The 14,897-nt window shown below is 40.2% G+C and overlaps 1 protein-coding gene across 2 annotated transcripts in view; it reads right to left on the minus strand.

The window, feature by feature from the left end:
* Positions 1–13,844, minus strand: part of sf3b3 (splicing factor 3b, subunit 3) — a 28,108-nt gene extending 14,264 nt beyond the window's left edge. Inside the window, exons 1-21 of one of the 2 annotated variants that reach the window (XM_085779869.1) lie at positions 13,788–13,844; positions 12,921–13,051; positions 12,506–12,661; positions 12,145–12,315; positions 11,713–11,885; positions 11,182–11,323; positions 10,594–10,706; positions 9,731–9,868; positions 9,247–9,350; positions 8,902–9,067; positions 8,671–8,766; positions 8,044–8,116; positions 7,075–7,226; positions 6,640–6,795; positions 5,933–6,088; positions 5,043–5,186; positions 4,303–4,425; positions 3,845–3,999; positions 2,928–3,102; positions 1,415–1,620; positions 613–769 (exon numbers count right to left, since the gene is read on the minus strand). In XM_085779869.1, coding sequence (XP_085635995.1) covers positions 613–769; positions 1,415–1,620; positions 2,928–3,102; positions 3,845–3,999; positions 4,303–4,425; positions 5,043–5,186; positions 5,933–6,088; positions 6,640–6,795; positions 7,075–7,226; positions 8,044–8,116; positions 8,671–8,766; positions 8,902–9,067; positions 9,247–9,350; positions 9,731–9,868; positions 10,594–10,706; positions 11,182–11,323; positions 11,713–11,885; positions 12,145–12,315; positions 12,506–12,661; positions 12,921–12,990 — 2,826 coding nt within the window. In that variant the 5' untranslated portion in view covers positions 12,991–13,051; positions 13,788–13,844. Of the gene's footprint in view, positions 1–612; positions 770–1,414; positions 1,621–2,927; positions 3,103–3,844; positions 4,000–4,302; positions 4,426–5,042; positions 5,187–5,932; positions 6,089–6,639; positions 6,796–7,074; positions 7,227–8,043; positions 8,117–8,670; positions 8,767–8,901; positions 9,068–9,246; positions 9,351–9,730; positions 9,869–10,593; positions 10,707–11,181; positions 11,324–11,712; positions 11,886–12,144; positions 12,316–12,505; positions 12,662–12,920; positions 13,052–13,726 lie in introns of both variants that reach the window. The other variant, XM_085779868.1, reaches the window with a different exon arrangement.
* Positions 13,845–14,897: the final 1,053 nt, after the last annotated feature.

The following is a 14,897-nucleotide window of genomic DNA, read 5'->3' on the forward strand; positions in this document are numbered from 1 at the left end:
CACGTGTGTCTACATTCCTTTCGTACAGTCAACATGTCTTGACCACATTGAGGCACTGCCTTCTCCACATCCTGTGCCACAGTGTAATTGGTCCCATTAACAGTTTCATTATGGACTGAAAATATTGTGAAATATTTTACTATTTGAAGTAGATAAAACTAATTGTAAGACTGTGTAAGACGATGGGAAGTTACAAATGGTGAATCAAGACCCACATCGATTTTTTTTTTAAAGCCAGATGTGGACAGAAACACTTAAGACTGATCTCTGGTGACAGGGAATTCAACCTTTGGCTGCAGTTCAGCAGACTCTGGATCTGCAGGTCCAGGGCTACCTGTTTAGACTGCACAAAGTTTGCCACTTTAAGCAAAAGCAAGAAAGGCTGTTTTTCTTCCCAATTCCTGCCATCTGCACTGAAATGTTGCAGTTTTTTCCTTTTCTATTTCTACTTATGTGTAAATTGGTTTCTGAGTATGATCTAATCCCACTCCAGGTTGGTGCACTGCATGTAAAAAGAACTAGGACAAAAGGAGCAAGAAACTATTTTCTTTTCATCGAACTAGAGAGGGAAAGGATGGATTTCATTTTAGACCAAGCGTCAGTCAAACCCACCTTGTGCACAAACTCCAGCTTCTCTCCTCCACCTATCAGCCTGTAGGTGTAGATAAACCCTCCGGCCACCGATCGGGGGTTGAGAATCATGTCTCTGGCAACCCCAACCAGAACATACCAATCGTCTCCCGTGTTGGGGAAACGACACACTGCCACACTGGAAAATATTAAACACATGAAAAGGGACAAGTGAGGAATGTGCTCTTCTGTGACTTTTAAACAAAGAATTAAACAAAACAGAAAATCAAAAACAGGTGATAGAAGACGTGCAACATCTCCTACAAGGTCAGCAAAATTATATACTACTATAATATGTAAGTAGTTAGCTGCTTACAAACTATGCATAAGCCACAAGGAAACTGCCGTAATTGTTGCAAAAAAAAAAACTGGCCACTGTACCGCTGTGATTTGTTTAGTTTGAGAAATCTTACTGTTGAGCATAAGTGTGTAAATCAATGTAACACTTCAGAAAATGAACTTTCCCCATGACCTCAGATGCTGTGCTCCCCATAGTATCCACTTGCATCTGGCTAATAAAGATCTTATTTAAGAGATCTCTACTGAGGTCTAACATCCTCCCCAAAAATCCCTATGACCAGAATCCTATTGATTCTTACCAGGTTTGTCACAAGTCAATCAGGGAATTCACATGGGACCTTGACCTCTTACTTTCAATTGAGACAATAAACAATATTACAGTTGGATTTGGTGGCACTAGCAAAGTAGTGAATTTTACTATCGCTCAAATTAAAGAAACTAAGAGAGACACATTCTTTTTCTACCTGAGTTGTATCTTGCTCACCTGAACGCAGCTTCATTCTGTTCCAGTTGCACCTGGTCCAAGGTTGAACCCTGTATGGGGTTGACCAGCCGCACAAGCGAGGCCCACTGCCCTGCTCCAGCTTTAGGTGCACCAAAGATGGCTTCTGAGAGATTCTCGTTGAGGAAGGCTGCTGCCATCTCAGCGGCCAGTTCTCTTTCATCCTCGCCAGCAGCCTCCACCATTTCCTGCAAGAGCATCAGCAGCAGCACAGAAGAGGAGAGGTCAGCTGAATGGGTCGATCCAATTGTGGCAGCAGCAGCTTTTTGCATGATGATACTGTTGCACTCTGTAAATGACGCACTAGACTGGTACAACGTGTGGGTGGCATTAAAGAGGAAGTATGCAGGATTTTTACCTTAATTGAACAGCTTTGGAGTAATTGTGATGGTTTAATAAATGACATGTAACTTGTTACGGGGAGAATGGAGGCTCTCCGCCTTCTACCTAGCGTCTTTTGGCTGAAAAACAACTTTGCAAGATCAGTGCCACCGCCCCAGTGTCCCAGCTCTCATCTCTGCGGCACAACGACACAAACGCGCCTCGTAAACCGTAATCTCTTGTTTATGACAGATAAGACTACACATATATACATGTCATAACATTGTATATGATATATAAAGTTATGTACCACTCTATTGATTGATTTCTCGCCAGCTTCCTTATAAACAAATGCACATGGCCAGGAGGAGGGTTAGCAAACCAGCAGAAATGTGACCAGACTTGCATAGTTCCCCTTTAATTTTGGGCCACCACAACACTTTTGACATCTCACAGATTGCACAGCTAACTGCGTGAGAAAATATTGGCACATTAATGGATCATGAAAAAGATTAGATTAGTTGCAGTCCTGAGGTCAACTCAGGTGAACTGCTGTCAAAGTCAAGAAACAGATACACAGCAACTTCAAATGTTTTGGTTTCTTCCAGAGTTATCTCAAATGAGATAACTATGACCTGGACAAATGAGAATATTCACAGGCTTATTGTTTCTTCCAGAGGAACATCATTGATACTGTCTGTTCTTTCAAAAAAAAAACTGCAACACTTCAACTGGTAAATACCCCAAATAAATCCCAAAAATATTTCACCTCTTCACTGCTTCTATAAACTTGTGCCTTAACACTGTAATAAACTATGTTGACAAAACCAGGAAACTGCTCAGTCTGCTGTGCTGACCCCCACTCTGAACACAATCAATCACCAAAACAGAAACACTAGGTCACACTCAGACATTGGCTTAAAATATGTAATGTCAAAACAGATGCTCGCGCTGGGTGGTCTCTCTCTGCGCTCTAAACTATCTGGCTCGCACAAAGCATCAAAACTACTGCAATCAGTAGTTATTTCTCATGATGCAACTTGTGTCGTCTGGCTCTGCTGAAGGTGTGTGTTTAAGCACATGATGTATGATCTCCTCATCAATGAATGCATCACCATCACGGGCCAGCAGGATCATTATTACACCATCATCTCATTGACGGCAGACTTTGTACCTCAGCCATCTGCTGCTTTCGCTGAGCTTTGGTCGCCTCGGTGTAGGCGTTGTGGTCAGTCTCGATCAGTATGAGGTTGTTGGTCTCTGGGTGGATGACAAATTTTCTGGGGGTGTACTGCAGAGGAAAGGCCACCTGGTTGAAGACGGCCCCCAACTTCTCCAAGGCCAAGATTCTGCCAGACAGATAAGAAGAAGAGAAATGAGGAGGAGGTGCTGACAGACAGTCGCAAATCACTTTTAAAAAGGGGCACAGCAAATCTCTGATGATAGATTAAAGTTTCCTTTCTGAGCTGCTCTGGTCAGTGTTTCACCTAAAAATGCCCTGCTCGGGGCGGTGCTTAGCTCAGTTGGTAGAGCACCCGCCTCATGTGTTGAACCCAAAGAAAAATTAAATACTCGCTTTTTAAATTTCAGTCTTTTCACTTCATTTTTGTTAAGCTCAGTGTTGGTCTATAATTGCATTTTAATGTAATTTTCTGCCTTGTGTCAATGCCCTCCTGGGCTTTCTGTTTTGCCATTCGTCTTCATCCATCACAATACACACAAACCAGAGCAGAGGAGAGACACGTTGACAACTCATTACCTTAAGTGCAATAAAAACATTCCACAAAGTGGTCGTAAAGCCGGCTAAAATCAAAGCTTGGTGGATGTCAACCCCATATGTGCCGGCCCAACTGCATGGCACCCGGCTGTCTGCCCCAACCTAAACTTCCCAGGCAGCAATGTTTGGTTCATCTGAATGGCTATGTCTACATCCACACAGATGACCATTAAAGCTCTGTATGAGAAACAATTTCTGTCCATACAACCACACCTAAAATTGTGCAAATAGCTGACCAATCACATACACTGGGCATTGCATGAGTCAGTGTCAACAGGAAGCAGAATATCTTCTTTGCAAGTGTGCATCCATACCTCAGTGTGTTTGTGGAGATGGCAACGATACCTTCTGGGCACTGCTCAGAGGCAAAGCCAGAGGCGTACTCCAGAGTCTCATAGGACAGAGGGGTCAGATGGAAGCGAGACTGGTACGAGTAGCTGAGCCAGGAACGACTGGACATCGCCAATACCTGTCAATAAGAACATCATACTTTAAAGCGGGTAATTTTTTTTCCAAAATATTATTTACAACTCATCCTCAGTTTATAATTAATCATGTGATTGACAACAACTACAAATCCAACCATGCTCTTAGAATTAAACATTTTATGTCACGATTCTCATTTAGTTTGATCAGCAGCCAAAACAATATGCAAATAAATCACATTTTGTAATAAAGGTGAGGTAACATCAGGTTTTTCCTCTTTTACTGAGTAACTTGGATTCCCACCCCAAGCATTGACAACGTATACACATCAATATCAGTCACGTACAGCTTCTTGTCCCTGCATCCTGACTCTGAAGAGTTTCACAGGTCGTGACCCCAGATATCGTGTTCTTGTGTCTGACAGGTCACCGGTTACTGGGTCCAAAACCGTCCTCAGCAGCACGCCATTCTGAGAGAGAATACCAAACCAAAGTACTTTATCACAAACATTAATCAGCAATAACTTTATTTTACCATCACTTATCAAATGCATGATGCCATTGACTTTGGCATTGGATGGGTTGAACATCTGGTAAAATATTACAGGTTGTTAGGTAATCAGGACAGTTTATTGTACAGTTCTTCCTGTACAACGATCTGCAAGACAGGGGTTTCAACCAGTGGTGCACAGCCCTCTGGTGGACCAAGAAAGCACTGCAGGTCATCCTTTATCATGCATCTGACGTTGCAGTTTTAGGAATCAGCACCGATATTGATTTCTTTATTCGTTACCACATTCTATGTATTAATTGTTTGCATTAATTTGAGCAACCACAAATATAAAATAATTTAAAAAAATACAAACATTATTAAGTAGCTGTGTTGATGTTCCTCTCCCCTAACCATATATACATGCATAATGTACTGTTCACACCACAACACATTAGCAGCATCTAAGAAGATTTATAACTTGATTTGGCCAATGCAAGAAGCTTTTTGCAAGTTTCTGCAAAAAGTATCTATGTCCATCAGAGAAGACAAAAATCTCCATCTCTCAGAATCAAGTTATTGAATGAGGAAAAATACCTGAAGTCCTATGTTCAGGTAGAGGAATCCGATGGTTCCCTTTTCTCCAAGTTCATCTTGTTTCTCGACGCCGCCCATCTCTACGATGCACAGACTCTCGGGCTGGGCTGGCAGGGCCTGCATACTCAGCGGCTGTAGACAGTCCTGAATGTGACAAAGATCCAGAGGGTTAAACCTATTTCAACAGGCAGGCGGCCCTCGACATACGAATCAATCAAAAACCAAGAGATTACTTCCTTTTAAACATTAATTGTTCAGTTGCTTCAGTAAATCAATAATAATTGGAGCTTTTAAGAATATTAAATAATCAGTGATTAAGTTGAGTTAAAAAGCATCTTGCTGCGCCTCTCGTGCCAAAATTGAAATTTTCAGTTTGTGTAACATCACATTCTCAAAATAAATTAGGTTATCAAATAAAATCTATCAGGACTGCATTCAGTTTTTTTAGTTTCTGACTGACAGTTTACAACATAAGCAAATTGCACTGATTTATTTGTTCATGGGCATGGGCATATAAAGAGCTGAAGCCAACTATCATTTTGGCTGTGGCAGACCTCTCAAATTAACCCCAGAAATACATATTTCCCTCCCCCGAGGGTTTTTGACTGGTCACCTTTGGAAAACAGGAGTCTAATTTCTTGTGGCATCAAGTTTTCCCCTGTGGGCAAATGTAACTTATCTGAACAAGCATGGATATTACTTGTTACTGACCCGAGAAGAAACTAAAGAACTTATATGTGGCTTGAGGGAAATTCATGTCAATCACTGAAACAGGTGTGTTTAGATAAGGAGCTATTGGTAAAAAAAACAAACAAACAAACAATTAAATCAACTGGTAGGAATTCAAATTTTTCCCAAACTACAAAAAGTCAATTGACAAACTTTCATACCGAGGGGTCCAGGGAGATGATTCGGACAGTGTTGTCAACCAGTCCAACAGCCAGGAATCTGGAGCGCTGCTCACCAGGTGGGACGTTCGCCAAGCTCATGCAAACGACATCTGCAGACATCTCCTTCCGCTCTGTGTATTCATTTAGCTGACCCGACTAGAGAAAGGACAGGGAACACCACAAAGAGAACAATTATGACACAACAACGCGGCCATCTCACTTTTCTGCTGTGTTGATTATAGTATCCAATATGCATATACATACACATGCATTTGTATGTACCGTAAGCAGATGCATATTGGATAGTGTACAAAGTATATATACATGTATATTGTTGTGACTTATACTCTGATTAGTTCTTAGATTATGCTTTTGTATGTATTGTATTCTCATTTATTTGTTCAACAGTGTAGTTTTTACTGCTGTAACTTAAGAATTTCCCAGTTTGTGATCAGTCAAACCAACAAAAATAATAATTGTCTGTCTGTCTGTCTATCCATCTGTACATTATCAATCTATTTTTATTTCCTCAAATAAAAACTAACCAGTTAGTGGGTTTAAAAAAAAGGATCAATGTTTCAAACCTTTTGTGAAATGTGAAACCAACAGGTTACATGGTTGTCGACATTTACACAAACTAGTTTTCCACCGAGTTAATGTTTATTGCCTCGCAAAAAACAGAAAACAAAACACAGTCATGTTCTTACTGGGTCCATCTCGAAGTACACCAGCTCTCCTCCAGTGAGGGCGATGACCACCTGCCTCTGGTTCACAGCACAGCGGACAATCGTTTTTTTACCAGGAGTCTTCCACTCGTTCACACGCTTGTCTGCTCGAATGTGGCGGATACCATCTGGGTACACCTGTGTGGGGACGCGGAGCGGCACAGAAGAGAGAAGGACAAGATGTGTAAAAAGTCTCAAAAAGAAAAGTACCAGCAACAACGATAAATAACCAAGGACAAATATATAACTATAGATATCACAAGACATGAAAGATCTGTCAAACAAAAGGACCAGTGAGTAAAAACATGTCTTTAGCCTAGATTCAAAAATGGAGTCGGAGGCAACTCCTTTTTAACAATTCACCTTTTTGTTTTGATTGCGACTGTAGGAAATGTTAGAGATTTGTCGTCAGCTCACCTGCACTAAGGCGTCCTCACCCAACAGCGAGCAGGAGAGAGTGGGCGTCGTTCCCAGAAAGCCGGAATCCGTCACTTCCTCTACGGTCTCCCCGATGGAGAGAACCAGAGTGGCATTGACGAAAGACACGATGATGTAGGCGTCAAACTCATCTGATGGTAAACGGAAGAGAGAAAAACCCAGAGTCAGACAAGTAATAATTAGAAAGATAACACTGATGGAGTTGTGCTAAGACAATATGTGACCAATTAAAGGACAAAAGGGAAAGAAAAGAGTGTATCTAAGAAAAAAAAATGCAACAGACTATTCTGAGCTGGGTGTCAAATTTTTCACTTTATAGTGACATTTTGAGAGCAAACAAGATTACAGTTATCATATATATCCAAACATGTAAAATCCCTGATGACATAACACCTGACTTTTATCTAACAATCCTTTAAAATAAAACATAGCAGAGTGATAAAATCAACATTTTTCTGATAAATAATCACATTCAGAATAAACAAAATAATTAAATGTCTGCAGATATTTGTCAATATCATGAGTATTATTGTGAAATTAGCTATTCCTTTCCCATGTCCAACATATACACAAACGAATGATAATATCTACCAGATGTGGTTGGAAAACAAAATGTAGACACAGGAAGGCCAACATTGAACATCTGCTCACACACATCGGTACTTCCAAGCGTAAATCAAAGTGGTGGACCAGAGGTCACTAATCGGCACATCCAGACCCAGGCACCATAAATCTTTGAGAACTATTACATTTGATGAAGTGTTTCAAGTGTTTTAATTGTTTTTGAATGCAGCTTTTCTCGCCTTTACGGCAGCAGTCATGAGATACTGCTCAACCAGCCAACCACTGGCCTTGAGTCAGTAGGTGAAACAAGACAACAGACAGAAAGATGAAGGTGAAGAAAGATGATTTTGAAGAATGATTGAAGTGGGAAGTGAAAAAATTTACCTTCTACATGTCGGCGTACTGTCCATACAGCATTGGGGTTACCGGGCAGCTCCGACACAGCCATCTCTGAGACCTGATCAGGACCGAGAGGACAAAAGTTGAGATTTATCATGACACTAACAACTTATTTCAACAATGTTTTAGTTGGGCTGTAATAGAAACATCTAGTTTGACTGCACATGTGACACTGAACGAACACAGCCACAGGAAATCTCTGTGTCCGTCCACCACCACAGATGAATTTAGTTTCACTTTACTGCCCTCAAACAAACGATTAAAACATTAACCATCAAATTAAAATGTGGATGTAGTTTGTTTACATAACAAAGAGCACACCTAAACTAGTATGAACTACTGGTTTAGCTTCTTCGGCTTCATAATGTTCAACAAAGTTTCTAAGCAGTAAGTCATAAGCATTAACATTAACACTGGCAACAAAGCCTGATATCAAAACACCAGTTTCTGTTTGTGCTGGAATCAGAGAGATTTAAAATTCTCTTCAGCTTTTATTCAGAGAAGAGACATGGAAAACTCATCATTTTCACAGCAAGCAGTGTGTGTGTGTGTGTGTGTGTGTGTGTGTGTCTACCTGCATGTAAGTTACAAAGTACATTAGTGCGTGCGTACCTCCAGTCCATGCCGAAGGACCCTTAGAGTAGACCTCGGTCCTCGGCCACAGGCCACGTACAGCTGAGGTGTGTCTTCATTGGCCAAATCAGCGATCTGTCACACAGAAACAAAGCAAACACATAAACAACTGTGCCGTTCAAATCAAAATCAAAGTTTCACACAGAGCACAGTGTTGCTGCTCTCTCGCTCTATTTTTCTATCCTCTTGCTGAATCTTCGGCACACTCACCTGGCAGGACATGATGGGTGACAGATTCTCCTGTTCGTCCACCAGCACCAGGTTTTTGAGCGGGCGGGGCTGGAAAAAGAAGGTGTCTCCCTCTTCCAGTGGCATCGCAGATGAGAACTCGGGTTCATCATCATCGTCGCCCAAGTGCGCAATCTGGTAAAGGTAACTATAGAAATCAAAGAGAGAGCAAAACAGATTTTTTAAACCTATAGAAACATTTTTTGACCTTCAGGAAAGAACACACACAAAATGGAAAAATGACTCACTCTTTTGAAAAAGCGAGACAAATTAACTGAAAGAGTTAAAGTGACAACAAATATATTTGGTGTACGGCTTTTAACTTACTGGTTCCCAAACTCTGAGGACACAAACAGGAATCCAGTCTTCAGGACGCACATGGCTGTTGCCACAGGGATCGTGTCAAAATACTTCAGCCTGATTTCTGTGACCTACGACAAAACACAGACTTTTAAAACCAGAAACACTGTACTGTCATAGCTGATAGAGACTGTTATACAAAACAGATTGTAACACCAGGTGAAAAGTAACCTAAAGTTTCTCATGTATTTATTGTGATTTATTTCAGGTAACTATTATTATACAGGAGTAAAGACTTGAAGTGAATACTCAAAGTTATTTTTTTCTCTAAGTGTAAAGTACAGCTCATCGTAAGAAAGGGAAGAAATTTAAACTGCATTTAGTGATGTGACCTTTAACCACCAAAAACATAATAATGACTTCATCCTTGAGAACATCCAAATTGAACCTTCAGGAGTTCATTCAAGCCATAACAGAGAACTCAACGTCCTTTTTTTCAAACTGTGCTTACCATTTCTTCATCTGTCTCCAGGGTAACCTTAAATATGTCTCCCTGCTCAGTCTGGGCCAGGAAGAAGAACATGGACTTGGTCTTGTGCGTGGCTGAGCAGACAAATATCATGCCACGCTCGGGGTCATCCAGGTCATTCTGTAGATTTGGACAAAGGAGGAAGGAAGAAACAAACAGACAGAGCAGAGTATTAACCACAGCTGATCGGTGACTTGAAGAATTCATTCTTATCTACTAGCTGATGATGATCTGGCAGTTTATCCCTATTTTCAATTTTACTGACACATCTTTATAGTACAAACAAGTATATGTAATGAAACCTCTCCTGAGAGGAATGTATGTATGTAAAAACACACATGCGATCAGTTTTAGCAGCAGCCCCTACTGACAACAATCAAGCGATTGTTTTCAACAAAGTTTCTAAGCAGTAAGTCATAAGCATTTACATTAACACTGGCAACAAAGCCTGATATCAAAACACCAGTTTCTGTTTGTGCTGGAATCAGAGAGATTTAAAATTCTCTTCAGCTTTTATTCAGAGAAGAGACATGGAAAACTCATCATTTTCACAGCCAGCAGAGTGTGTGTGTCTACCTGCATGTAAGTTACAAAGTACTACAAAGGAGGAAGGAAGGAAGAAGCAGACAGAGCAGAATGAATTCATGAGCATAGAGGCAAATTTTCAAAATAAAATAAGTGGGGGAAAAAACACCATCTCATCATTTCTTTTTGACAGTGTACATTGGTCTGTATTATAATTTTGCTTCTGTAACCATCTTTGAGCACTTATTGCTAAACTAGATTTTACATTCAGCAGTTTCATTTTTTACATCATGCATTTCTGTTTGAAAAGAAAGACTCACCCTGCGTCGTGGGATCGGACAGCGAATGTCAGGCTGGTCTCCAAAATTCTTGTATGTGATGTAATTTTCTGAGCAGATCAAAACTCCACTGGGCCCGTCTGAACCACCGGGGACTAAAACAGAGAGAAGCATGTAGTGGGGTACGTTTCTTTCTTAAGCATTTACTATAAGAGTGAAAACAGCTGGAGCACAAAAGCAGTTTGGCCTGTTTTACATTCAGATGTTTTTCAACTTGCTCCTATATGTTGCTTGTTAATGCATGAATGCAAACTTGTGCTGAGATCAGAGATGTTGAATTGTCTCCAGAGTTATTCAGAGAAGAGACATGACAAACTCATCACATCTACAACACTTTGATGTGTTTTAATTCATACAGCTATGCCCACACACAAGTTATATAATAATCCTTTATGAAAAACTTCTGTATTTTAAATAGATCCTCCTAATGTAATACCCTCACCCCAGTATGTTTTGCGCACCATACTCTTCTTTAGCTCTATTGTGCATGCATGCCGCCTTTTTTCCAGCCACTGACAAGTAATTTAATTTTTTTCCCCCCTTAAGATCCACCTGTGTTCAAATGCTTACCAGTGATGAGGAAGTTTCCATGCTCTTCCAAAGCCTCGCTGTACTTGCGGACCACGTGATTCAAGCCGAGGTCCAGTTCGTAGAAGGTGAGCGTTTGTTGTGTGTTAGCAGCAGCTTCTCCTGTCGGGTCATTGTCAGCTTCCTGGGAACAAAGAAATTTCAAAAAACAGGCTCAAAAGCTGTAAAATTATAGTTATCATTAGACAATGTAGGGACATCGACTTTGATCTGCACAAATTCTTGTTGTGCTTCACTTTTGATTCTTAAAAACTACATGAAATAAATTAAAATATGCTGAGAGGATAGCTTTCTTTCCGTTTCTGCTGGAATCAGAGAGATTTAAATTCTCTTCAGCTTTTATTCAGAGAAGAGACATGAAAACTCATCATTTTCACAGCCAGCAGTGTTGTGTGTTCGTTCTCGAGCAATAGAGAAGCGCATTTAAAACTCGACGCATCTACATCAGTGTCATGCATGTGATAATCCTCTGTTATTTTCTTGAAATCATAGCAAGTGTTTTCATTAACTCACCTCATAGTCCATCTCTAAGCAGGCAAACATGGGGTTTTCAAAACCAACATCGACCCCAACTACATGGTACACCAGTGTGTTTGCTTTATGGGCTTCCAGTGGAGAGGAGATGGTCAGTCTGGCAGCTGCGTCTCTGTTCAGAATATAAACCAGCTTCTGTTTCTCGATTGCTCCTGGACAGAGGAAGGACAACACATTAGTTTCATTTAACTTACAGTGAACTGGATTTAACAATAAATCTAATAATCTCTGCTTTATCTGCCATCAGGGTTTTCCCATCTGGGTCAACTGCACCAACTCTTTCAGAGTTTTCTGTATGTAGGCTCTACCAGATGTCCACCACTAAAACGAACCTGTTTCTGCGTGAGCATTTGGTACAAGCTTTACCACCCAAGCAATTCTTATCTTGTGGCAATAATTTTGCATTCGTACCTATCATAACAGCTCTGCCTTTTGGGTCAACAGCCAGGAACTGTCCGGGGACAATGCGCCGACAGCCGCTCTTTCCAAATGTTTCCTGGTGGATCTTCTCAAACATGTTTTTCGATGGATGATACTCCAGGATGACAATACGACCACTGTCACTTCCCACAACTATGTAATCTACAAATACAAAAAACACAAAATCATGGTCAAACATATGATCTCATTTTCATTTGCAGCAAAACAGAGAGAAGTTTTATCACTTAAACATTCTACAACAGTGGCTAGAAATGTGCATGTAACAAGCTACGTCGTCATTGAAACCAATAATGATTCATGCACACAAGCGCATATAACCATGGTTATGTACCTTTGGTTCCTCCAGTGAGCCTAAACGCCATCAGGGACCTAACGATGCCGAACACCTCCACTGTGAGCAGAGTGTGCACCTTTCCAGTGTTGGCATCTGGACGCAATAACTCCAAGATCTTCCCCCTGGAAACAACAATCTCCTGCATCTTGGTTCCTACAAAAACAAAAGAAAAACAACTCATTTTTTTAAGATACTTTAGCATGTCCAACAGGAATCGTTTATGGTTCAAACTCAGGGATAATTGAACATTAATACATTAATATTTTTGCTACTGCATGCAATGGATGAAACTATCATTCAATCCATTGCATGCAGTAGCTGAGCACCACAACTATCTCAAATAAACAGTGATACACCCTGATATTGCAATCATCAACTATGTAAACATTAAAAGCATCCCGAGTTAGCTCACCTGAGAAGTTTCCATGGATGGCATGGGTGATGCCAGTGGCGCGCTGCAGGGTGATGTTGTAGAGAAACATGGCTGCCTATCAGTAGCTTCTTCTGGAGCAGCAGACTGAGCACTTGGCCCGGCTCGAAAAACTGTACCGGAGGAAAGGAAAACGAATACAGTTTTAACAAATTGAATGTATAATATTAATGAATGTAAAGTGTTAACTCCATATGAAATTGGACAATCCGATAAATGCAAATTTACGGCGGACTGTTGTTGACAAATGAAGTGCCTGACTGTTTGGAGGGATATTCACCTTGAGCTATGTTATACACTTGTAAGAAAGCCGTGCCATTAAAAACAGCTACAAACTAATAAACACTTCAAAATAAACCACTAGGAAGTTCGCAGAGTCTAAGTATAAAAAAACAGGATAAATAAAACACGTTTTGTTTACATGCCTGCAATCCGCAGAGTAATGCTAACGTTAGCTAGCTAGTTAACCTCTAACTTTCATCAGTTACCTTGTGTTTACAACAAAATATATAATTTATTGTAAGGATTAGATTACCATCACCTATGCTTTGCAATTGTAAATATTATTTAGGGGGAACAACCGTGCACACGTTTAACCACGTTACGTTACGTGTACGTTAGACTTGTTGTATTCAGCGGGATCCCATTCATACGAAGCGCCACTTTTGACTGACGCATCCTCTGGTTTTATTTTTGCTTGGAAACGGGTTGTTCGGTGCAAACCTCACATATATACAGCGTTCAATTCATTACGGACAAGATGTAGTTTTATAAAATAAAATATTTACCGGAGGTTTAATCAAGATGATTCAGATTTCAGATGGATAAAGTTTCCATTTACTCATTTACTTTTGCAGCAAAACTCCAGGAAGCCGACGAAGGGCCGCCGTTTGTGGGTCCTTCGTCGCTCGCGAAATGACGTCATGAGAGGTGGCCCACACCGTGCCTGATAGAAATTCAACCCGTGTTGCAGAGCGCCACCAATACATCCATGAGCGCCACACACATTCAGCAGATATCAAACTCCACTTTATACAGTATATATTTGTTCAATTTAGCCATATATGACGCCTACTTGACTTTTTATATATCATTATTATTTTCTAATTCAAACCATTTTTTTTTTGAATGACAAGAGTTTAATTTGAATGGAGTGTTTAATTTTCTGTCCAGTAGCCTGCTAATATAGTAATGCCCAAGTTTTGCCCAGGATTATTTGTGTGAGTAGACTGACAATCAATGAGTTGATGCATAATCCATAAATATGAAACAATCTCCACAATTATGAAAAAAAAGGGTAAATAAAATAGCATACATAGCCTACGTCAAAATTCACAAAATATCTTGCAGATATTGACTGGATCTGAAAATACACAAATTACTCTCTTAATAAATGTAAAGCATTCGAGAATATCTTCCAAACATTTAGGGCATAAGGTTCAAACAGGCATTTATGGATCATGTTTCCACGTCCCCTGACATGGGTTATACATGTAATGTTAGCTGCATATGCCTGTCATCACCTCAAATTCATTCTCCTTTTCTAGACTCTGCAGATAAATAATCTTGATCTCCATTCTATTAGAGTTTCTGAATTATGTCAAGTTTGTACAGCTGAATACAAATGGTAGCTAGTTTCTAACTTTTCATAAGGCTCCAGTTTAGCTGACTAATGATAACACGCCCTTTCATTACTAGTATAAAATGTAAAAATTAAATATGTTTTGGTAATTTTAACAAAAACTGGTATTTTGTCATGAGCAGGGAGACAATGGAGGATTGGTTGCATTTTGTACAGTTGTGTTGTTGCACCTGCTCCATATGTCCAGCAGGTGGAAGTGTTACCTTTTTAAAACATTAACTGCAATATTAAACATCTGTTTCTTGATATTATGAGAGAGCAGCCTCTCAAACTAACTAGAGAGGACACAGATGGTTGGGAGAAATACAGGGATTTTA

This window comes from Trachurus japonicus, chromosome 6 (assembly GCF_045865225.1).
Source record: "Trachurus japonicus isolate A0001 chromosome 6, Traja_1.0".
Classification (NCBI taxonomy): Eukaryota; Metazoa; Chordata; class Actinopteri; order Carangiformes; family Carangidae; genus Trachurus; species Trachurus japonicus.